Source organism: Alligator sinensis, unplaced genomic scaffold (genome assembly GCF_000455745.1).
Source record: "Alligator sinensis unplaced genomic scaffold, ASM45574v1 scaffold487_1, whole genome shotgun sequence".
Taxonomy (NCBI): Eukaryota; Metazoa; Chordata; order Crocodylia; family Alligatoridae; genus Alligator; species Alligator sinensis.
The window spans coordinates 718,826-744,293 of NW_005842301.1; the positions used below are offsets into that span (position 1 = coordinate 718,826).

General features: G+C 47.1%; 1 protein-coding gene across 2 annotated transcripts in view; it reads right to left on the minus strand.

The window, feature by feature from the left end:
- The window catches only part of POC1A (POC1 centriolar protein A), a 122,880-nt gene that overhangs the window by 48,851 nt on the left and 48,561 nt on the right, over positions 1–25,468 (minus strand). For both annotated transcript variants that reach the window (XM_006028262.3, XM_014522096.2), the window contains exon 8: positions 7,856–7,954. In XM_006028262.3, the coding sequence (XP_006028324.2) occupies positions 7,856–7,954 (99 nt within the window). The remainder of the gene's footprint in view (positions 1–7,855; positions 7,955–25,468) is intronic.

A 25,468-nucleotide genomic window follows, 5' to 3' on the forward strand; every position in this document is an offset into this window, starting at 1 on the left:
GGAAGGTACAGAGGTGCGGAATGGGTGTCACCCCTATATGTCAGGGGTCTAAATGGGTAGCCTCCTGCCTGGGTAACAGCTGCATCAGTTTTCCATCAAGGTGTGGCAGGAAAAAGAGGGGTGGGCAGTTGGCCCAGAAACAGGTGGGCGGGCCAAGATCTAACCGGGACCAGGAAGGTCCCCTGTTACAGGCTACCATTTTTGCTGCATTCATCCCACTCTGCCTTAAACACACACAAGGCAGACAAGGCTCTCTGGGTCAATGTGATAACTTTTATTAGACCAACTGAATAGTTGGAGAAATATATCTTAGCAAGCTTTTGGGTTTAAAAACCCTTTGTCAGGCTGAGGAAGCACCTGCAGTTGGTGTGTGTGCTCTTTCTGGATGGAATGAATAGTAAAGAAGCCAGAGGCTGGTCTGCATGCAAGAAAGCCAGTCAGAGAAAATGTAAATTGAGGCATCAGAGGGTGAGGGTGGGGGGGAAGCAGGTAAAAGTGGAAAGGAACCTGTGGAGTCAGATGTCAGAAAGGTTATAGTGTGTCATAAATCCAATGTCTATATTGAGTCCATGAGTTTTTGCATTTAGGAGGTTGATGAAGTGAAGTTCATAGGCTTGTCTGTGACAAGCGTTTTGTAAATTCTCTTTGAGGATCAGGACTGAGAGATTGGAGAGAGAGTAGTTTTCTTGTGAGAAATGTGTCCCCACTGGTAATTGGGTGTTCTTATCATTAATAGATTTCCGGTGTGCATTCATTCTGGTGCACAGTTGTTGTTTGGTTTCTCCTATATATTTTCCGTCAGGGCATTTGGTGCACTGGATGAGATATATAACGTTTTTGGAGGTGGAGCTGTAAGATCCAGAAATGGTGATGGTTCTATTGTGGGGTGTAGTAATTGTAAAGGTACTGGAGATATGTTGGCAGGATCATTAATAGATTTCCGGTGTGCATTCATTCTGGTGCACAGTTGTTGTTTGGTTTCTCCTATATATTTTCCGTCAGGGCATTTGGTGCACTGGATGAGATATATAACGTTTTTGGAGGTGGAGCTGTAAGATCCAGAAATGGTGATGGTTCTATTGTGGGGTGTAGTAATTGTAAAGGTACTGGAGATATGTTGGCAGGTTTTGCTTTTCTTGTCATGGAATGGTCTGGATTAATTTGGTATGTTTTGGGCTTTAGGAAGTTTGCTTCTAGTGATGAGGTTAGCAAGGTTCAGTATTTGTTTGAGTTTACAAAACACTTTTCTGGCCTGGCAGGTCCAGGAAAAAACACCAGGAACTGTATATGAAGAGCATGGCCCCTAGTTGGCCTCTCTAGCACAGGCACCAGGAAGTTGTCCCCAACACTCTCTAAAAACTTCCTGGATTGCTTGCACACTGCTGTATTTCCTTTCTAGATGTCAGGGTGACTCAAGTCCCTCATGTGATTGGGAAATATCCGCTAGCTGTTTGAAGAAAGCCTCATCTACCACTTCTTCCTGTTCTAGTGGTCTGTAGCAGACACCCACTACAATATCACCCTTGTTACTCTCCCCTCTAACCTTAACCAAGAAACTTTCAACATCCCTTTATCCCATTTCATACTGGAGCTCTGAACAATTATATGGCTCTTTTATATGAAGTGCAACTCATCCTCCTCTTCTCCCCTTCCTGAACAGTTTGTACCCATCCACGACAATACTTCAGCCATGCAAGGTGAAGTATGATAGTTCCATGACTAAGCAAGGACTTACAATTCTTCTTGCTCGTTTCCTAGGCTCTGTGCATTTGTGTACAGACACCTAAGGTAACTAGTTGATTGCCCTGATTTCTCAGGAAGTAGGAGAACACTTCCCCCTTTGCCCTCTTCTTCTTGCTCTTCCTACAGGTCTCCTGCTTCCCCATTTACCTCAGGGCTTTGGTCTCCATCCCCTGACAAACCTAGTTTAAAGCCCTCCTTACTAGGTTAATGAGCCTGTCCGTAAAGATGCTCTTTCCTCTCTTCGTCAGGTGGATCCCATCTCTTTCCAGCAATCCTTCTTCTTGGAACAACATCCCATTCTGTCGTTTTTGTGCCTCCAGGGTGAGACAATTTTCCTCAAAGTATGATGTTTGTTCCTGCACTCTCAGTAAGTCTTCTTAAAGTACAGCCAGCTTTCCTGGACTGCTCTCTCCCTCAGACTGGCTTCCCAGGGGATCCTGCCTATGAGTTTCCTGAGTGAGCTGAAGTCTGCTTTTCTGAAGTCCAGGGCCCTTACTCTGCTGCTCTCCATCCTTCCTTTCTTCAGGATGCTAAGTCATCTCATGGTCACTGTTGCCCAAGTTGTCATCCACTACTACATTTCCCACCAATTCATCCCTGTTTTTGAGCAGCAAGTCAAGAGGTGGATCGGGCCAAAAGAAATGTCATAAGGTTCAACAAGGACAAGTGCAGAGTCCGGCATTTAGGAGGGAACAATTTCATGCACCAGTACATGCACGGCAGGAGACTGACTGGATAGGCAACAGCTCTGCAGAAAAGGACCTCGGGGTTACACTGGACAATAAGCTGAATATAAGCCAAGATTATGCCATCGTTGCAAAGAAGGCTAATGGCATCCTGGGTTGCATTTGTAGGTATGTTGCCAGTAGGTCAAGGGAAATGATTCTTCCCCTCTATTCAGCATGGGTGAGGCCACATCTGGAGTACTGCATTCAGTTTTGCCCCGCCCCACCCCCCATTACAGAAAGGATGTGGACCAATTGGAGAGAATCCAGCAGAGGGCAACAAAAATGGTGAGGAGGCTGGGACACATGACTTATGAGGAGAGGCTGAGGGAACTGGGTTTATTTGGTTTGGAGAAGAGAAGACTAAGAGGGGATTTAATAGCAATCTTCAACTACCTAAAGGGAGATTTGAAAGAGGATGGAGCTAGACTGTTCTCAGTGGTGGCAGATGACAGAACAAGGAGCAACAGTCTCAAGTTTCAGCAAAAGAAGTTTAGATTAGATATTAGGAAGAATTTTCTCACTAGGAAAAACACTGGAACAGTAAAACACTGGAACAGTAAAGCACTGGAACAGGTTACCCAGAGAGGTTGTGGAATCTCCATTCTGGGAGGTTTTCAAGACCTGGCTAGACAGTTTTGGCTGGGATAATCTCGTTGGGGAAGGTTCCTGCTTTGAGCAGGGGGTTGGACTAGATGACCTCCAGTGGTCCCTTCCAACCCTAATTTTCTATGATTTTGATGATAAATAGAATGAAAGGAAACAAGACCAGGAAATCTTACCTTTAAACACCACTTGTGGCATCTGCCAGAGACCCTGCTATCAACTGACTTATCTACAATCCTTCACTTGATGTGTATGAGTGATCATCCTTGAGAGTGAGGGACTGCTGCTGCTAACATATACCATTTGTATTTCAATATTAACGTTGCTATTAAAATGTATTTAAACTTATTTTCTTGGGGTGATTGTAGACCCTAAAAAAGTGGTACTTTAAACTCAATGTGTTCCTGTGCTGAGCCCTGTGTATATCCAGAAGAGGCAGAGCCTTAGTTGGACACAGCTCGCCCAATGTCTGTATAGATCAGGTGCTTAAGTGGGATTTTTTTTTTGCGCTTTTAGCTAATAGATGATTGAATCAGCTTTAGGTAAGTGCTAAAAAGCCCTGTTGAGGCACCCAATTTATACAGATGCTGCAGAGCTGGGTTGAAGTACCATGCTGCTTTCTTCCGGCAAAGCATGGTTTGTTTAAAAAATAAAAACAATGTCTGCGAGCAGCCTTGAACACTTGATTTTGGTGGTGCATGCTGCCCAAAAGTTCCTCGGTCCCCAAAACAACTTTGGGGGTCAACCATGGCTCCCTACACCTTCTGCGCAAGAAAGTCACTTTCAGGTGGAGTGCCATTGGCCAGCAGATCTACTTGGAAAAACACATTTTTAGTGAAATCTGAGAATTTTTCCTGTGTAAGAAACAGAACTAAGGCTTTATGAAACAAAACTGGATAGAGAAATTAATCTGTTCTGAACTCAATTCTAAATCTTGTAAAGTGGTCATTGAATGAACAAGTGGATGACAAATTAAAGTACTGAAAAGGGTAGGAGGAGAGCCTGTAACTCTGAGAAGTTATTTTCCAGAAACATCTACCTGTTCTTTTTACATTGTTTCAGTTCCATGATAACCAGGGTTCTCCATTTTTCCCATGGAAAAATGGAGAAAACACAGATTTTCCCCTTTACCCAAGGAAAACATGAATTTCTCATTTTAATGGAGAAACCTGCAGATTTTGCAGTTTTGCAAAGAGCTCTTTGCAGGCTGGCAGAATTCCAGCCTGCAAGGGGCTGGGAGGGAATGGGAGGAAGGCATTGAGGCAGGGTGTGCTATGTGCATGTATATGTACATGGCCGCCAGGCAGCCTGGAGAACAGCTCTCATAGGTAAGTGAGGGAGGAGGGGACTGAGGCCCCCATAGGGAGGGAGAGGGGGAGTGGGGCAGGGGCTGGGGCTGCTGCCCAGTCAAGTGGTGCATGGACCTTGGGGCCTGGGGCTGTAATGTGTGGCTGACGGGCCCCAGCAGGGAGCAGGACAGGGCTGCAGGCAGTTCACCTGGGGGGCAGGGTGGGTGGGGCCAGCTCCCCACCACTGTGCGCACTCCCAGGGGGTCAAGGGGGACCTGTGCCTTCCAGATCTGTGTGGGGGGCGGGGAAAGGCACAGGCTGCCCGGTGTGGGCTTGAGCTCCCTGCTCTACTGCCCTCCTCTGGGGCCTCCACAGCACAGCAGGTGCGACCCAGCACTGCAGGGCACAGCAGTGTTTTACTGTTCCAGTGTTTTTCAGTTTCCATGGGGAAACTGCTTGCTGCTGCAAGCTCCGTGTTGTCCTGACAAGGTGTACCTTGCCCGCGCAGCAGCAGGAGGGGCAGCAGCGCAGGGTTGTGTCCCTCATTGATGCCACACGGGTAGGGGATGCATCGCCAGGGCAGTGCAGGGCTCACAGCAGCAACAAGCTTCCCCGTAAAGCCCCGCTGTTCCCTGCAGTGCCGGGTTGCACCCGCTGGACTGAGAAGGCCCAGGGGGATGGCAGCAGGGTGGGAGCCCAAGCCCACAGAGGGCAGCCTGTGCCTGCCCCAGCCCTGTGCACAGATCTGGGAGGCACAGGTCCCCGCTGGCCCTCCAGGAGTGAGTGCAGCAGTAGGAAGCCACCCCACTCACCCGAGCCCCCAGCAGCCAGGCAGCAGGAAGCAGTGGGGGAGCCAGGCTCTGCTCCACTGCAGCAGCCTCCTCCTCCTGCCAGGGAAAGGAGGGTGTGGACCTGGGTCCCTGACCCCATAGCCCTGGCAGCTGGGAGCCCCCTCCAGCAGGGCTCAGGGGGGACACAAGGCCGTGGTGGGGGATGAGGGGCACCAGCAGGACTGGGGGGGCACTGTGGGGGGAGTGAGAGACATGAGCAGAGGCAGGGGGTCGTGTGGGAGTCGTGAATGAGGGGCCTGTCATTTTAATCACAGATTTGGGAGGTGTTTATCAGAAAAGTTGTGATTTTTTTTATCAGGGAAAACCAGGATCCCTGGTGATAACACTAGCTGATACTGCATTATTAGGAAATAACTTGTCATTAACGATTTGTTACTATGTCCTTCAGATTTCACAGGAACACGAAGCCTGGTTTTTCCTCCTTAACAAGAACAAACAACAAATGCTCGCAAACATTCGTCTGACAGCCAGAAAGCAAAATGTTTCTATGATATTGTTAGGTGGCAACACAGTCAACAGGAATTATGTGCCTAAGTGAAGAAGAATGTATGTATTACATAGATATTTTCAGTTTTGTTATAACCATATGATGCCTGGAGGGGCTGGGCCAGACCAGGCTGGCTCTATACCACGCTGCCTGGAACTGTGTGGCACTGCTGGGTCCTCCTGCTGGCTCCTCCTGAGTCCTGCTGCTGCTGGTGCCTTGTCATCTATGACAGGCAGCCATGGGAAGATAATAATTAATTTTCTGAATTTTTTTTAGGAGCCCTGCAAGCCAGATAGGATGGCCTGGTGGGCCGTATTTTACTAACCCGACCTAGGGCCTTGTTACATGTTACAGTTTGCATACATTATATTTAGATTGAAGTAATAATTAATATACCAGTTTTCTGAGCACTCACACATTAATACTCACTGGGTGCACCTACACGTTCATTAAACAACCGCAGTTGTTTTTGCTACTATGCATTAAATTTAGTACCTCTAATGTGAGGTACTAACTAAATGCACATTAGGCTTCCCTAATGTGCAGTAGGGGAAGTGCACATTTTTTAGTAATGCTTAATGCACAGTAACCTAAATTTTATTGCACATTAGCATGGTTTTTGCCATGATGCTATAATACGCTCAGTAAAATAGGCTACTGAGCATTAAAGCACACACGCAGACACGCCCACTATGATCTAAATATAAAACAGTAGCATCACACCGGAGTCTTGAACAGGCTCTGGTAAGATCCCAGGACTGAGACTAAAAAACAACTTATTTTCAGTCTCAGACCTGGAATCACACCAGCACTGGTTCAAGGCTCCCATGCTGCGTTGGGGCTGGGACTGGCTCCTGTGCTGCATCAATGCCATGCAAGTGTCACTCCCAGGCCACACACTGCACTGGAGCCTTGAAATGGCAAAGCTCCTGTGTATGGGGGAGCCCACTGAACAGTTGTTTGTCAGGCTCCCAGTCCCCTTCCCAGACCGGAGCTTTGAATTGGCAAGGCTTCAGTGTAGTGCAGAACTGGGGGGAGGGAAGTCAGGCTCCACAGCTCTGTACCACAATCCCCTGATCATATTACCTCCATGGGACAGTCTGATGTTAGGTCAGCATGTATTAGATAAACACAATCTGGAGATCTTCCTAACTAGAAAAGGCCTAACTTTCTTATGCTAGTATGGCAATTAGCCCCTGGTTTACTGCTTGAAAGCTCAGATACTAGCATAGCACTTGCTAACTGCACTTGCAAAGTGTAACATGCAACATATTCCTTACTATAAAACCACCAAACTGTAATAAAGATTTGAGTGGAAATCAGATCCTGTTTGGACCCACTACAATACCATGAGAGAGAGGCTGTGATCAGTGAAGTGTGCTGATTCTGTTGCTGTCATGGGTGGTTAGGAGGTGAGCTCTTGGAGAACTGAACTTGGACATAGTCGTTCTCTAATTGAGCCTTTGGTAATTTTTCTGCATGATATTCCTAGAGCTGTAGGAAATATAGGTTGTGGCAAAATATCACCCTGATCCTGATACCAGGACAGAGGACTTGGCCTCCGCTTTCTGTTGGGGAAGCCCAGAGAAAGCGAAGTTAAGGATTTGGAAGGCAGGAGGGGTAGCGTGCATCTACCTGATAGTCTGAGTAAAATATTTACCTGAGTGGTTCAATGTCCGACTAGAAAAAGGTTTGGCATATGTAATCTCTGTAATAGCTGACTGTTTGAGAAAGAAGAGACTGCTTTGCGTGACAGAGGGAGTTTGAATTTGTGGGCTAGTAGCCAGGGTTTTGAAGCAATGTCAGCTTGTTATCTCTGTGTTCCTAGACTGAAGGTTGCTGTGTGACTTTGGTATATGTTAATACAACTTTTTCTTTTACTGTTCGGTCCTATTTTATAACTTATATTCTATTATATCTAACAATATACTTACATTCAGTTTAAACACATGCTCAGGAATATTTTATTTTGTGCAAACTCTCACATAAAACCTGGCAAATATGCAGCCCGAGTTTTAACTCTTAGGTTGCCTGGCTAAACCTTATGCCTCTCTGTCACTCCTTTCACCTCAGTGCTTTAATTAGTTGCCTGCCCCAAAATAAATTCATCTGTGAACCCTAGTTAAAATATAGATGGTTAATGAGCTGACTTACCAGACTGTGAAGAGTTCCATTTATGTTGGTACCGTGCTTTTGAGTTTTCAATACATCCCCATAATCAGTGGCATCAAAGTTAGTCTTCCATACCATCACCTGTAGGAGCAAACCAATTGGCTAAGTTAACCATCTTAACATCTCAGTCATTTTGCTGGATATCACTCCATAATGAATTAAGCCTTTACAATAGAGAGTGTGAAGACCAAAATTTGTCTCATTGTCACATACTAACCACTTGAACAGACATAGAATCCCTTAAGACACAAGATCTCTAATGAAGTCGATAAAAAGTTCTAAAAATATTTTGAGTGAATTGGTAAGTATCTTTTAGCTACTAATACAAAAATATTTTTGCTGTATATTTTAGTTTACAAATCTAACCCCTCATTTTTAGAAAGTTAACAGTACTGAACTTGCAAGTAGCATGGGGACTGCTTAAGAACACCATTATTGGAAGCACAGAGCAAATACATATAAAGAGGCTTTTTATTTCCAAAAGAGAAAGCCAAATTCTAATGAGGAAAATAAAAGAACATAAAATTCTGGCAAATCAAATATAAAACTGTAATAAGACAAGCTAAGAAAGAATTTGAGGAGACATTTCTGAAAAACATGAAAGGTAACAATAACATTTTTTAAGTACATGAGAAATTGAAGACCTGCCAGGGAATCAGTTGCGTCTTTGAATGATCAGTGTAAAAGAAGCACTAAAGGATGAGAGGGCCATTGCTGAGAAACTAAATGCTCTTTGCATCTGTCTTCACTGTGGAAGATGCCATGAAAATTCCCTCATCAGATCCACTCCTCTCGGGTCAAGTACGTAGAGCTGACCCAAACTGAGATTTTAGTAGCTAAGGTCATAGAGGAAATTCATAAATTAGACCGTAGCAAATCATCAGAATCTGATGGCATTCACCTAGGTTCTGAAGGAGCTCAGATCAGAAACAGCTGAACTTTTAATTGTAAAATGGAACCTAACACTAAAAACAGCTTCAGTACTAGAGGACTGTAGGGATGCCAATGTGATTTCAATATTTATAAACGGCTCTAGGGGGGGCAAAGAGAACTACAGGCCTATGAGCCTAACTTTTGCTTCTGGAAAACTTCTAGAAACAATTAAAAAAAACAACAAAACAATAAGAAAATAAAATAATTGTCCAGCACATGGATGAACATGACTTGCTGGGGAGGCATCAAAACAACTTTGTCAAAGGGATATCATGCCTCACAGACCTACTAGAGTTCTTTGAGTGTGTCGATAAGCAGGTAGATCAAGGCAATCCAGTTGACATAGTATATCCAGTACTTCCACAAAGTCTTTGACAAAGTCCCCCCACAATCAGAGGCTCTTAAGGAAGTTAGGTAGTCACAGGATTACAGGAAATGTCCATTCATGGATTAAAATTGGCTTAAAGATAGAAAGCAAACAATGAGTATGAATGGTCAGTTCCCCCAGGGATCTGTTTTGGGACCACTACTGTTTAACATTTCCAGATCACTTATGAATAAGGGGATGAGTAGCAAGGTGGCCAACTTTGAGTATATCACAAAATTATTCAAAAAGTGGTAAAGACCAAGGGTAGACTATGAGGAACTACAGAAGGATCTGGCACAACTGAATGGGCAACTAAATGGCAAATGAAATTCAATGTGGGTAAGTGTGAAAAAATAACCCAAACAATACCTACACTATGATGAGCTCTACATTAGCTATTACCACAGGAAAGATCTTGGAGGCATTGTGAACAGTTCACTAAAAACATCAGCTCAGTGCTCAACAGTCGTCAAAAAGGCAAACAAAAAGTTAGGGATTAAGAAAGGAATTTCAAACAAAACTGAAAGTATCATCATGCCATGCCTTGAATACTTTGCCCAGCTCTGGTCCATACACCTCAAGAAGGATATAGAAAAATTAAAGAAGGTTTAGAGAAGGGCAACAAGGATCATTAGTGGAATGGAGGGACTTTCATATGAGGAGACACTAAAGAGCCTAGGCCTACTCAGTTTATAAAAGAGACACTTGAGGGGGTGCATGATAAAGGATTAGAAAATACTAAATAGCAAAGCAAAAGTAAACAGGGATGTATTAGTTACCGTTTCTCATAATACAAAAAACTAGGAGTCACAAAATGAAACTAGTATAGGAAATAAGGTTGAAACTAAGGAAAGAAAGTTATTTTTCATACAACATGTAATAAAAATGTGGAACTCATTGCCAGCAGATGTTGTGGAAGTGGACAGTTTAGTCAGATTCAAAAGGACTGTACAAACTCTTACAGAAAAGGGGCATCAGTGGCCCTTAAGTACAGGAGTTAGGGATACAGCTTCTGAACTTCTTATACCTTAAATGTTGGGGGATGCAAGTGAAAGAGGAACAGTGGAAAAAACCCTGGTCATACCCTGTTCATTCTTCCTTTCAACATTCACTCTCTGCCACTGTGCGACACAGACCTATTTGATGTGCCATGGGGTCATGGGCTTTGGCCCATCATGAAAAACTATAAGCCTCCCTTAATAAGGGAGGCTGCTGGGAATGAATTAATTGACTTCTTGGGACAACTAAAAAGAAAACAGGAGTGGGAGTGAAGTCATAATTAGGGAACCGGAAGGGGACGTTGAGCAGAGCACACCAGTCAGCATCCACTGCCCCCAAATGAGTCGAGGGACCCTGTGGATACTGACCAGTGAAACTTTGCCTGAATGTATGAATGGAAGAGTTACAGGAAGACAGCTCCAAACTCACTCAGGTTCCCTCCAGCCAGAGCTTTCTTCTTGGTCTTATATATGGCCAACTTGGCCAGAGCCAGAAGGAGGTCCCAGGAATTGATGTACACACAACAGGAAGTGCATAACAAAAAAAGGTGCAGGAAGAAGTAAAGCCAAAACCTCAGCAGGAGGTTCTGGAAGAGGAAGAAGAGGGGCTGTAACCTGGCACGCTTGAGGCAGGCATGTTGCAGGTTCTCCCTCTGTTGGCAAAAGGGGCAGGTGATGGGGGTGTCCGTAAAGCATGCAAGATACTTTTTCCTGTCCGTAAAGCATGCAAGATACTATCCTGATGGCTCCATGGAGGAATTGCCAATTGAGGTCTCTGGTGGCTTAAGGGATCGAGGTGAAAAACACCTGTACGCCAGGGACCCTTGCACCCTGCCCTTGACTAGGGTGTCCCAGCACTTGTCAGGGTGGGACACAAGGATGGGATGATGGATTGCACAGAGCATGAACATGCAGAGCTGGCAGCAATGGGTTGTTTGGAGGTGGACCGACTTGGTGGCAGACCGCCTGCTAAGATGGTGGAGTAGAGAGCACAGTGGGGTCTGGCAAGGCAGTGGCCCCATGACTAGCTCCGGAGGGCTTGGGGGATATCAGGGGCAGGGACTGCCCCCACACAGGGCCTGGTCAATGTAGGTGAAGTCAATGGGTGGCAAGAAAGCCTTTTTACCTCCTGGAGGACGCAGCAGGGAGCATGCAGCATAGGCAGCTCCATATACTGGGCCAGTGAAGAGGGATCCGCCCACCCATCTGGCACAGTCCAGGAGGTCTCTGATACAAGTGATGATGGCCAGGACCATCCTCTGGCATATCCAGGGCATCTTGGTCACTGGCACCACCATCTGGGGGGTTTTCAGCAGGGGCTTGGCAAGGAGATTGGCACCTTGGGCAACTGGGTCTTGGAACCTGGAGGCAGAGACCAGTGTCCAGGCCCTGAGGAGGTCCTAGTAGAAATCTGGCAGCTCCTTCAGCTCCTGCTTGGAGAGACCTTGCAAGTAAAAGATCTTCCAGGCATACCTGAACCTGTAGAGGCAGTGAAAAAAGGCACTGTCAATCAGGTACCACGTCACCTGTCTAAAAGCACTGTACAGGAGCCTCTCCAGGGCCTGAACATAGAAGGTGTGGACCTAGTCTTACCTGCCCTCCCCCAAGGAGAGTGTAACAGGGAACCCTAGCCCTGTTACTAGAAAGTGGGGCAACCCCTTTAAGTCTACATGGGGCACAGTGTAGGGATGGTACAGAGCCATGGAATCAGTCCTTAAGGCAGGAGCTCCACACCTGCAGGTGTTCCTCAGAGCGATTTCAGATCTGGGAAGCCCTGGGGCAGCCAGCCCTTTGAGAACCAGAAAAAACATCAAGATGTTGCAGGTGAGTGAAGGGGGAACTGTTCCCAGAGTGAGCCAGGAAAGGGAGGACTCTAGGGAGGGCTCCCGGAACCTGCGACTGCCCTGGGGATGGCAGCCTGTAACACTGCTGCACTGGCTGGGAAGACTCCTAAGGCAGTATGTGCCATAAGACAATGGCTTATGTGGAAGGAAAAGAGAACCCTTGGATCCAACGAGAAGTTGGAGAGGTATGTAGAGGCGCTGGCCTCGGACCTGGCAGCACAGCAACAGATCTTGGAACTTCTGGTCCAGATAGTCCAGGATATGCAATGCCAAATAGAAGCACAGCAACAGCTGCTGTTAGAGAGAGGGGTCAGGTGCACTTCAGGAGGGAGAATCTGATAGGCCAGATCCCCAAACAGCAAAAAGGCAAAAAAGAGAGGAAGAGGAGAACAAATGTTTACTGATAAGAGTGATGGGGTAAAGTGTTGCTATGGAGAACAGGCTGGCCAGGAGCTGTGAAAAGAGTGGGCTGTGCTGATGGTGGATGTGCAGTTACAGAGACAGAAGGTACAGGCTATGGTGGACTCAGGCTCAGCCCAGACAGTAGTGCGGAGAGACTTGGTGCAAGGAAGAAAGAGGAAAGTGGTACGTCGGATAGCCAATAGATGCTTGCATGGGGAAACCCAAACATATGTTAAAATGTGGGTCACCCTGCAGTTAGGAGATGATACCCATCAGGTGTTAGCAGGGGTAGTCAATAAATTGCCACATCTGGTGCTCTTGGAATGCAACTAGCCAAAACTTTTAGCAGTGGCACAGCCTGCCATGAGGGCAGGTCAGGGGTCAATAGCTGGCAAGAGGCCAAAAGCTGAAGTACAGACACATAGCCTGGGAGGGGCAAACAGAGACAGTGAACCCACAAGTCTCACCTGACACTGGGAGCACGGAGTCCCAGAAGATAGGTTGGAGGCTGAAGAAACACACAGCTGAACACACAGCTGGAAGTTAAAAGGGGTAGAAACCTGCAGCACCAAGAAAAGGGGAGCCAGGGCTGAGGACCCCCAAGCTTCAAGAGAGGCAGGAGCTGGGTCTGAGGCCTGAGTCTGCGCCCAAGAATAACCCTATTCTTGAGAAGTTAATGAGAGATGTCCATGTGCCCCCATCAGGGGAGGACACAGAGGAAAAGATAGATGTCAGTAGCTTTTTTGAGGATGGGCATTTTCAGTTGGAGCAGAGCCAGGAGGAGGGATATCAGCATTCATTTGAAGAACATTTAGCTCAATATAATAGGGAGGATGAAGATGACTCCGAGATTTGAGGTGAGGAACAAATCTCCTCTGTAGAATTGAGCGAGGGAAGCCTGAATGGGAGAAGATAATACAACTGCTTGTACCACAAAGATACCAGTGGGTCCTATTGAGGGTCACCCATGAACTGCCTATTGGTGGCCATTCAGGGAGAGACGAAACAAAAGTCTGCATTTGGGAAAGGTTCTTTTGTCCGGGGTTACTTTGGGAGGTTGAAGATTATTGTGCTTTCTGCCGCATTTGTCAAAAGGTGACTCCTAAGTGTCTACTCAGGGCCCCTTTGGTCTCACTACTCCTGGTAGAGATCTCCTTTGAGCGGGTTGCAGTTGACATTGTGGGGCTATTGCCAAAAAGTAGTGTGGGACACCAGTATATTCTGGTCACAGTGGCTGTGCAACCAGGTACCCTGAGGCAGTACCTATGCAGACCGTCTCCGCCCAAAAGTAGTGGAAGAGCTACTGAAAACTGTATCCTGAGTAGGACTTCCCAAAGAACTGTTGCCTGATCAGGGAATGAATTTTATGTCATGGGTGCTCAAAGGGGGCGAGTGAAACCCTGGAAATTAAGCACATAAAGACCTCAGCATACCACCAAAAACTGATGGGTTAGAGTGTGGCAGGGCACTGTTTGTGCCTGCCACTTTAAGGGCCTGAAGACAGCAGCTGGCAGGCACCTGATTAGGGCAGCCATTTTGAATTCAGGGCTGCCCATATAAACAGGGTATTTTGCTGCTGGAAGGCCAGGCAACATCATTGCCTGGCCAGAGGGCTGCTGATATCATCTAGAGGTAAGGAAGGAGCTGTAGGGGATGGTCAGGAGGCTCCTAGTCCTGGGCATGACCTAAAACTGCACCCTGCCAGGAGTGGGTGGCCTGGTGGGGCTCTCAGTGGTGCGGGAGCCCCCAGGAAATGCCAGGCCAGTGACCACCCCAGTGAAAGGCGGGTCGGGGCACCTTAACCCCAGCTCCCACAACCGGGTGGGTTACCCCCTTGTAGGGTCTGGAAGGTGGACCCCAGCGAGAGAGTGAGGCCATAGACGCACACCTGTCTTGACATCCCCTGACTGGTCCATGCTGGGGCCAGGACTGGAAGGGTCGAAGGGCCAGAGGCCCACCCCGAGGGATGGAACTATGCAGCCTGGAATGAAGTGGTGGTGTTCAAAGAGCAGGAATCTGGGGCCCAGTGTGGGAGGGGAGGAACAGAGCCGCAGATAGCACCCCCTGGCATCAGGGCAAGAAATGGGCAGCCTTCTGCTTAATTAACATCAATTAATTAATTAACAACAAGGCATGGCGGGTGAGAAGGCAGGCGGTTAGCCCAGAAACAGGTGGGCGGGCCACAGGAAAATCGGCTCTGAGAAGGCCCCCTGTTACAAGGAGCAATTTAATTGGACACTTAAGCAAATGTTAAAAACAAAACATAGCAAAACAAAAAACTGGTAGAAAACCCGTAGAAGTGGAATCAGATATTGCCACCGCTGTTGTTTACCATGAGGAAAGACCTCATAGGGTTTCCCCTTTCAAACTCTCGTATGGGTGTCAGCCACAGGGGAATCTTAGATTTGATTAAGGAAGGGTGGGAAGAACAACAAAGCAAGGACAGGAACCTAATACAGTATGTGATCCAGTTGAGGGAATGACTAGAGGTGACACAGAAAGAGGCTGTGGAGAATCTTCAAGTAGCCCAAGGACAGCAAGTAACCAATTATAATTGGGGTGCCCAAGAGAGGAAAATTTGAAGTGGAAGACTGGGTTGTTAGTACTGCCAGATCAAGAGATGAAGTTACTTGCCTGGTGGCAGGGGCCCTTTGAGATTATACACCAGGTGAGGCCCACAGATTATGAGGTGCACTAGCTGGACAAGTGGAAGACTACATTAGTGTATCACATCAATATGCTGAAACCATGGCAAGTGTGAGAGGCTCTACGGATGGCATTCCACCCAGAAGAACTTGAATTGGGACCCTCCCCAGGACAGGAAGAAAGGTAGAGAGGCACTGAACTGTTAGAGAAGCAGTGACAACAAACGGCCGAATTGGTTGAAAAATACAGGAACATGTTCTGAGAGACACTGGGGGAGGCCCAAGATGTGATACATTGGATAGAAACACCTCCTGGCCACATAATCTGTGAGAATTGGAAGAGGAGTCCACAAAAAATATAGAACCAGATAAAAACAGACATTGAAATGATGCTAAAAGGGGGCATAATACAAGAATTTCACAGTGAGTGAGCAGTCATACCAAAAACTGATGGGAAGATCCGCTTATGCATTGATTTCCAAAAAGTGGATGAGGTGGCTAAACTTGATGTGCATCCAATGCCAAGAATGGACAAGATGGTGGGAAATGTTGGGCAAGCCTGCTATATAATCAACTCTGGATCTAACTAAGGGCTACTGGCAGATCCCATTAGCACTGGAAGACCAGAAGATGACAACATTCGCCACTTCATGGGGCTTATTCAAGTTTTGATGAATGCCATTAAGAGTACATGGAGCTGCAGCCACATTTCAATGCTTAATGGACAGTTTTGGCACCTCATTGTGGCTATGCTGCAGCCTACATTGATGACATCATCATATACACCTCAGACTGGAAAAGACATCTAATATCCCTTTGAGCTGTATTTCAAGACCTAAGAAGGGTGGGGCTGACAGCCAACCCAGAGAAGTGTACAACTGGGAAACAGGAAACACCCTATCTCGTGTTCCAAGTTGGAAGCGGGCACGTACAGTTATTAATGGACAAAGTCAAAGCTCTGTGAACGTAGCAAGCACCCCAGACAAAGAAGCAGGTGAGGATGTTTTTGTGATTGGAGAACTACTATAGGAATTTTGTGCCCCTTTGCAGAGCGTGTGATGCCCTTGATGGAACTAACATGAGCTGGGCCTCAACCAAGGTGATTTGGAAGCCTGAAGGAGAGAGCATTTTGGGAAGTAAAAGCAGCACTCTGTCAACCCCCTCTGCTGTATACCCAATTTTAATAAACCTTCATGGTGCAGATGGATGCATCAAATGTAGCTATTGGTGCTATGTTAGTTCAAAAGAATGGAAATGAGGAACACCCTCTGGCCTAATATACATAGAAGGTTTCACCCCCACGAGAAAAATTATGCCACAGTAGAAAAGGAACGTCTGGCAAGTAAATTGCCTATAGTTACCCTGGTCTTCCCTCCTCCCTTTCTTAAAGATGAACACAACCCTGGCCCTCTTCTAGTCCTCAGGGACCTCTCCAGATTGCCATGAGTTTTGGAAAAGTTTCGCCAATGGTTCCACAATGACTTCGGGCACCTCCTTCAGCACCCTTGAATGAAGTTCATTTGGTCCTGCTGACTTATGTATGTCTAATTTTTTCAAATGATCGTGCACCAGTTCTATGGTAATAGAAGGAAGGCAGTCATTCCTACCCTGCTTGTTCTGTAACCCACTGTGGCATGATTTTGCCCTTGGCCTTGTGAAAGACCAAAATAAAGTTGTCATTCAGGAGTTCAGTTTTCTAAGTGTCAGTAATCAGCTGTCCTGAGCAGCGGCCCCACACTCCCATTTGTCTTCATGCTGAAGAACTATTCCCTCAGCTCCCACAAGAGTGGCTCTCCTAGTGTCCCTATTTATGGAGCTTTCTTGTATGTTGGTCCCTGGGCACACTAGTTAGTGTATCCCCATCCCCCAGCAATCTTAGTTTAAATCTTTCATCAGGTCAGAGTTTTTAAATCAGTTGAACCAGGCAGAGGAAGCCACCAAGTAAATGGATTGGCAGACTTCCATCTGTGTCGCCTAGGTCCTGGACGATGAGAAGCATGTTACTGGCACACCCTGACAGGACCATGCTCATAAGTGGTTCTTTGAGCATCAGCCCTGCCATTTGCTTGCACGGACAGCGGAGGAATGGCTCAAGGATGATAGTGTAGAGCTGGCCTGACTGCAGATAACCTTGATATAATGCCTACCTGAACAGGATAGGCTCCATCAGCATCCAGTTCAGCTTGGTCATATACTCCACAGAGATGTACAGCACCTGAAGAAACCACAAGAAGTAGCAACTGAAGCTGGATATCCTCAGCATGCCTGTGAGGTACCTGTGATCCACCCTGTAAAATGCCCTCTCTTGGTCGAGGGACAAGATGATGAATGACAGGTCATCCCTGCAAGCAAGCTCATGGAGGTCCTGCACAGGTACAGATTGTCAAATATGGGGCGCTCTGGAACCGTGTAAATCTGGTTGGGGTGAATCGCATATACTTGCATAGACCTCAGATGCAGCAAGATGGCTTCTGTATGGACTATAAGGTCATAGCAAAAGAATAAGACTGGGCACCAGCTCCTCAGGTTGCAGGTCAGCATGACCCTCCTTCATGACAAAGACAGATCCCCATCCCCTTCGGACTCAGCCCAGATCCTGGCGAGGCCCAGATCAAGGATGTCTCAAAGTACCACCAAACCAGGAAACAGTAGGAAGTATACTCTGACACCAACTGAAGGACAGGGTTTTCTACAGCACATCAGGAAGCCTAGGGTCTCCAAATGCAGGCTCAGTTGCCTGTACACAAATGCCAGGAGCATGGGGAACAAGCAGGAAGAACTGGTCCTCCTGCTAACTAATAAGCAATACAATCTCACAGGGATAATGAAGACCTGGTGGGACTCCACCTATGATTGGATCACAGGTATAGAGGGCTACACCTTGCAAAGGAAGGGACTGTGTTGGGAAGAAGGGTGGGGGAGTTGCTTGCTACATGAAGGAGTACATCTATCTAGAAGTGGAGGCTGGCACTAAAGAAGGGTAACTTGAGACACTCTGGGTCAAGATATGGGGTGAGCATGGAGAAGGGGATTCGACTGTAGTTTACTACAGACCTTCGAACCAAGAGGAAGAGCTTGATCAGGAATTCCCTAGAGAACTGGCAGAAGCTGTATGCTCTCAGAGCATGGTTGTCATGGGTGACATCAACTACCCAGGCATCTCATGGGGCAAGCAGTCAGCATGATCTGAACATTCACAAAGCTTCCTCACTTGCATTGAAGAGCTCTATCTGACTCAAGAAGTCTACGAACCGACCATGGGTAAGGCACTCCTGGATTTAGTTCTGTCCAAAGGGGATGATCTAGTGAGCAACCTAAGGATCGAAGGGAAGCTAGGTAACAGTGACCTTAAGATGATCACTTTCTCCATTCACCGTAAGACAGGGAAATCAGTCAGTAGGGTAAAAATCCTTGATTTTAGGAAAGCTGACTTCCACAAGCTTAGACTGGTTGGCGAGGCCATGTGGGATCATGTTCCAATGGGGAAAGGAGTCCAAGAAGAGGGTTCGTTCCTCAAGGATGTGATCCTTGAAGCACAAAAGAAGTCCAATCTTTTTCATAACAAAGGCAGTAAAAGGGCTGGGAGATCCCCTTGGCTCAACAGGGAAGTCACGGACCTCCTGAAATTGAAAAGAGAAATTTATAAGGGAAGTCAGAAATTATGACCAAGGAGGAGTACACAGCCATAGCCCACACTTGTAGGGAGCGGATTAGAAAAGCAAAGGCAGAAACCTAATTTAAACTGGCGACCGGAATCAAGGGCAATAAGAACTCCTTCTTTAGATGTGTAGGAAATTGAAGAAAAAATAAGGGAAACATAGGGCCCTGCTGAATGAAATGGGACAGCTGATAACCAACACTCAGGAGAAAACCGAACTCCTAAACAAATACTTTGCATCAGTATTCCACTAGTCCAAGAGTGTTAGCCTCTTTGACAGGATACAAGATGATCAAGGTGGGGGTGATCACTCTCCCATGGTTGGCAAAGATCTTCTAGGAAACATTTAGAGAGGTTGGATATCTATAAGTCAGCAGGACCAGATGAACTACACCCGAGAGTGCTGAAAGAATTGGCCGACAACATTGTGCGACCTATGGAAAAGCAATTTGAGGACTCGTGGAGCTTAGGAGAGTTCCCAGAAGACTGGAAAAGGGCCAATATGGTATGTCTCTTCAAGAAAGGGGGAAAGGAGGACCCAGGGAATTACAGGCCAACCTCAATCCCTGGAAAAACCCTGGAAAAAATTATCAAAGAATCCATTATAGATAGACTAACAGGAGGCAGTATTCTAAATGACAGCCAACATGGCTTTGTTGCAGGCAGGTCATGCCTGACCAACCTCATTTCCTTCTACAATCGGGTAACTCGCCACCTGAATAAGGGAAATGAGGCTGATGTCATATACTTGGATTTCAAAAAATGCCTTTGACTTAGTCTCCCCACAATGTCCTTGTGGTAAAATTGGGTACATGTGACCTCAACTACTTTACAGTCCAGTAGCTAGACAACTGGCTCCGAGGTAGGACCCAGAGAGTATTAATAAATGGAACTGAGTCAACATTGTAGAAGGTGACCACTGGTATCCCTCAGTACTTGGACCAATGCATTTCAACGTGTCTATCAATGATTTGTACTCTGATGTTAAACGTGTACTGGTAAAGTTTGCAAACAACACCAATTATGGGGAAGTGTGGTCATGCTTGAGGACAGGCTGGGGATACAGGCTGACCTGGACAGGCTTGTAAGGGGGATGGATCAAAACCTGATGATGTTTAACACAAAGAAATGTAAAGTGCTCCATCTGGGGAGAAATAATCTGCAACACACTTACAGGCTTGACAGTGCTACACTTGCCAGCACCACAACTGAAAGAGACTTGGGGGTTGCAGGGCTAGCCCACAATTTTTTGGAGCCCCTGCAAGATATAGTTTTGGGGCCCCCATTGGCAGAGATGACTGTAGCAGGGTGTGGGGCCCCCTTTCGTGTCCCACAGCACATGTACACTGGTAAATGAACATCCTGGCACACCAGCTGCGCAGGGGGAGGAGGAGGGGGTTGGCATTCAGAATTTCTGGCCAGAACAGTTAAACAAACATCCAACCTGCCGGGCAGGATACGCCATAAATGCGGCAGCCACTACCAAATGCAGGAGGGGCCGCAGCCTCTCCACCTGATGCTGCAGGGCCCCCTGTGGCCACAGGTTCCACAGGATAGGACGGGCCAGCCCTGGGAGTCATGATAGACCACAGAATGAACATAAGCCACTAATGTGATGCGGGGGTTCTGAAAAGTTGCTCACCTAGGTACTGGTGTTTTCCCTTTACATATTTGTAGGCGGCTATCAAGTCGCCTCTCAGAATTCTTTTGCTCAGGCTGAAGTTTGGAGACTGCCACAATAAAAGCAACCCTTTGGGGCCAATGAGCAATAAACAGGTCAGCTTCTAGGTGAGTTTGCTATGGGAGGTCTGCTTGGAAGAAGAGCAGTAAGAGAGAGAAGGCAGATTAAGAGACCCTGGGAAATGGCTGGAGGACATCACAATACCAGAACCACTGTCACCGCCTGTGCATGCACCTGTGAGGTGTCTATCCAGCCAGGACTGCTCACCATCAAGGTTTCCACCCAGGTCCAGGTTTGGTGATGTGGGGACTGCAGCTTGCAGGTTCCTTCCAGTGACAGCCAGGTCAGGCAGTGCCTGCAGTGTAAGTGGTGCCTCCTGGTGGTGTCTCAGGGAACAGGCAAGAGAACTACAGGAGAAAGAGGCGAGGCTCTAAAGCATCCTCCACCATAAGGCATTCATCGATTCGATGCTGGAGGAGACCTCCAGGACTGAAGAGGAAGAAAGGCCAGGCAGAGCGCTAGAGAAGAGAGAGGAGATGGACACCCAAGATGGAGGCTTGTGACTTCTGCCAGCAAGCAAAGATCTTCATCTCCACCTGCAGTGGTTCACCTGGAGAACAGATATGCAGCCCTGGAAGCAGAGAGGGAAAAGTATGTTTCATTCGTGGATGAAGACAAGCCAGGCCTCACCAAGGTGGGAAAGAGAAATACGACCACCACCAAGAAGAAGCAATGGGTGGTGGTGATTGGAGACTCCCTTCTATGCAGGATGGAGGAAGCCATCTGCTGACCTGACCAGTTGTCTCAGGAGGTCTGCTGCTTGCCCGGAGCCTGGATCCAAGACGTCACAGAAGGATTATTGGGATTCACTCAGCTCTATGCCTACTATTCCATGCTGATCATCCATGTGGGCACTAATGATACTACCAGGGGAGACCCTGAGCATATCAAAAGTGACTCCAGGGCTCTGGGTGCAAGGGTGAAGGGGTCTGGGTCTTAGGTTGTGTTCACATTGATCTTTCTGGTCAAGGGAAAGGGCCCAGGCAGGAGCAGGTGCATCCTACAGATCAACACCTGGCTGTGCAGATGGTGTTACGAGCAGGGCTTTGGATTCTTCAACCATGGGATGTTCTTTCAAGAAGAAGGATTGCTGGGAGGAGATGGGATCCACGTGACAAAGAGAGGGAAGAGCTTCTTTGCAGATGGACTCGCTAACTTAGTGAGAAGACTTTAGGTTTGCTGGGGGATGGAGACCAAAGCCCTGAGGTAAATGGGGAAGTGGGAGACCTGGAGGAAGAGCAAGGAGGAAGGGGAAACAGGGGAGGTGTTCTCATACTTCCTGAGAAATCAGAGCAATCAACTAGTTACCTCACGTGCCTCTACACAAATGCACAGAGCCTGGGAAACGAACAGGAAGACTTAGAGATCCTTGCACAGTCACAGAACTATGACATGATTGGAATAACAGAGACTTGGTGGGATAGTTTGCATGACTGAAGCACTGTCATGGATGGGTACAAACAGTTAGGAAGGACAGGCAGGGGAAAAGAGGAGGAAGAGGAGCTGCGCTTTTTGTGAAAGAGCCATATAACTGCTCAGAGCTCCAATATAAAACTGGAGATAGGCCTGTTGAGAGTCTCTGGATTAGGGTCAGAGGGGAGATCAACCAGGGTGATGTTGTGGTAGGGGTCTCCTACAGACCACTGGACTAGGACAAAGTGGGAGATGAGGCTTTCTTCAAACAGCTAGCGTAAGTTTCCCGATCACAGGTCCTGGTTCTTATGGGGGACTTCAAATCACCCTGACACCTGCTGGAGGGCAATACAGCAGTGTGCAGGCAATCCAAGAAGTTTCTGGAGAGTATGGGGGACAACTTTGCAGTGCAAGTGCTAGAGAAGCCAACGGGGGGCTGTGCTCCTCTTAACCTGCTGCTCACAAACAGGGAAGAATTGGTGGGGAATGTAGTAGCAGATGGTAACTTGGGCAGCAGTGACCATGAGATGACTGAGATCAGGACCTGAGGAAAGAAAGGAGAGCAGCAGAGTAAGGACCCTGGACTAGAGGCATGATTGTCATGGGTGACTGACTACCTGGACATCCAGGGGGGGGGAAATCATTTGGCCACCTCCAGCAGGTCAGCCAACTTCTTGACAACAATAGACTATCTGTTACTGACACAGGTTGTGGAAGGGCCTACTAGGGGTCAGGCCACTCTGGATTTAGTGCTGGCCAAGAGTGATGACATCATAGGTGACCTAAGGACTGGTGGTACTCTGGGAGATAGCGATCATGACCTGGTTAGGTTCACCATCCACTGTTAAGACTGGGAAAATCAGACAACAGACCAAAAGTCCTGGACTTCAAGAAGGCAGATTTTGACAAACTCAAGAGGCTAGTTGGAGAGGCCCTCTGCAACCCGCAGCTAGATGACTTGGGGATTCAGGAACAGTGGTGCTTCCTTAAGGAGGCAATTCTCATGGCCCAAAAACAAGCCATCCCCAAGCAGGCAAAAAATGGGAAAGGAGGCAATAGATCCACTTGGCTCAACGGGGATATTAGAGAGCTTTTGAAAAAGAAAAAAAGAAGCATATAAGCAATGGAAGAATGACTCAACCACCAGAGAGGAATACACCTGTATCACCAGGGCCTGCAGATACAAGACAAGGAAAGTCAAGGCAGGCATGGAGATCAAGCTGGCAACCAGAATAAAATACAAAAAAAAGTCCTTCTACTGATACAAAGGGAGCAAGAAAAAGTCAGGCTCCACTGTGGGACCTCTACTGAATGCTCAGGGGCAGCCCATAGTCGATACCTGTGAAAAAGCCGAACTCCTAAATATATACTTCACATTGGTATTCCTGAAATCAAATGGGGGCTGTTCACCTGACCAGAGGCCCGGGGAATATGGGGAAGACAACAGGCTATACAAAATCTGTGCTGAACAGGTGAGGGATTTCCTGCAACACTTGGATGTTTTCAAGTCTGCTGGGCCCAATGACCTGCACCAAAGAGTCCTGAAAGAACTGTCTGAACTTATAGCAGTACCACTGGCCAAGCTGTCTGAAAAGTTGTGGAACTTGGATGACTGGAAGAGGGCCAATGTGGGGCCCATCTTTTAGAAAGTGAAGAGGGATGACCCTGCTAACTACAGACAGGTCAGTCTGATCTTGGTCCTGGGTAAAATCTTTGAAAAAATTATTTTCAAAGGGGTACAAAGAAGGGCCACCCACATAGTCCCTACAAGGAGAGACTCCAGGAACTGGGCCTTTTTAGTTTGAATAAGAGAAGGCTGAAAGGTGACTTGATAGCTGCCTACAAGCACATCAGGGGTGAACACCAAAATCTAGATAAACAACTCTTCAGGAAGGCACCCCAACAGAGGATGAGGACCAATGGGCCGAAGCTTATAGAGGGTAAATTCAGGCTAGATATAAGAAGAAACGTTTTCTCTGTAAGTGTCACCAGAATATGGAACACACTCCTAGCAGAGGTGGTGTAGTCAGCATCCTTGGAGGCATTCAAGAGGAGGCTGGACAGGCACCTTATTGAGCTTGTCTGAGCCCAATAACTTCCTGCCCATGGCAGGAGGCCAGACTTGATGATCTTACAGATCTCTTTTAGTTCTAGGATTCTATGATCCTATGACTTCAGAAAAGCAGACTTTGCCTTCCCAGGGGATCCTGCGCATGAGTTCCTTGAGTGAATCAGTCTGAGGGGGAGGGGAGTCCAGGAGAGCTAGCTGTACTTTAAAGAAGCCTTATTGAGTGTGCAGGAACAAGCCATCCCGATGTGCAAAAAACTAGCAAGTATGGCAGAAGACCAGCTTGGCTTAGCAGACAGCTCCTTAGTAAACTAAATCACAAAAAGGAAGCTTATAAGAAGCAGAAACTTGAACAAATAACTAGGGAGAAGTATAAGAGCATTGTTTGGGCATGCAGGGCTGAAGTCAGGAACGCCAAAGTGCAATTGGAGTTGCAGCTGGCAAGGGATGTGAAGAGTAACAAGAGTTTCTACAAGTATGTTGGTAGGAAGAATAGAAACAGGGAAAATGTAGGTCCCTTACTGAATGGGGAGACAACTTTGTGACAGAGGATGCAGGAAACTCTGAAGTGCTCAATGCCTTCTTCACCTCAATCTTCACAGGAAAGGTCTGCTCCCAGACTACTGCACCAGGCAGCACAGTTTGGGGAGGAGGAAAGCAGCCAAAAGTGGTGAAAGAACAGGTTAGGGACTACTTAGAAAAGCTGGACATATGCAAGTCCATGGGACCAGATGGGATGCACCTGAGGGAACTGATGGGGTTAGCTGATGTAATTACAGAGGCATTGGCCATCATGGAAAATTCATGGCAATCAGGAGAGGCCACAGATGACTGGAAAAGGGCAAACATACTTAAGTGCCATATTTAAGAAAAAGGAGGATCCAGGGAACTATAGACCAGTCAGCCTCACCTCATGGAGCAGAACCTCAAAGAATCCATTTCTAAGCACTTGGAACAGAAAAAGGTTATTAGGAACAGTCAGCATCGATTCACCAGGGGCAAGTCATGCCTGACTATCCCTATTGCCTTCTACGAGGAGGTAACTGGCTCTGTGGATGAAGGGAGACCGGTGGATATGGTGTACCTTGATTTTTAGTAAGGCTTTTGATACGGTCTCCCACAGCATTCTTCCAGGCAAGTTAAGGAAGTATGGGTTGGATGAATGGATTGTAAGGTGGCTAGAAAACTGGCTGGAGCACCAGGCTCAGAGAGTAGTAATCAATGGCTCGATGTTTACTTGGAAGCCAGTATCAAGTGGAGTGCCCCAGGGGTCAGTATTGGAGTCAGTTTTGTTCAATGTCATCATCAATGACCTGGAAACAGAGTGCACCCTCAGCAAGTTTGCAGCTGACACCAAGCTGTGGGGAACAGTAGATATGCTGGAGGGAAGGGATAGGATTCAGAATAATCTAGACCAGGCTTGTCCAACATACAGCCTTGCAGGCTGCCATGCAGCCCACCAAGCCATTTTATCTGGCCTGTGGCGGCAGCACAGAACGCGTAGCCACCACGGCGGAGCACAGGGC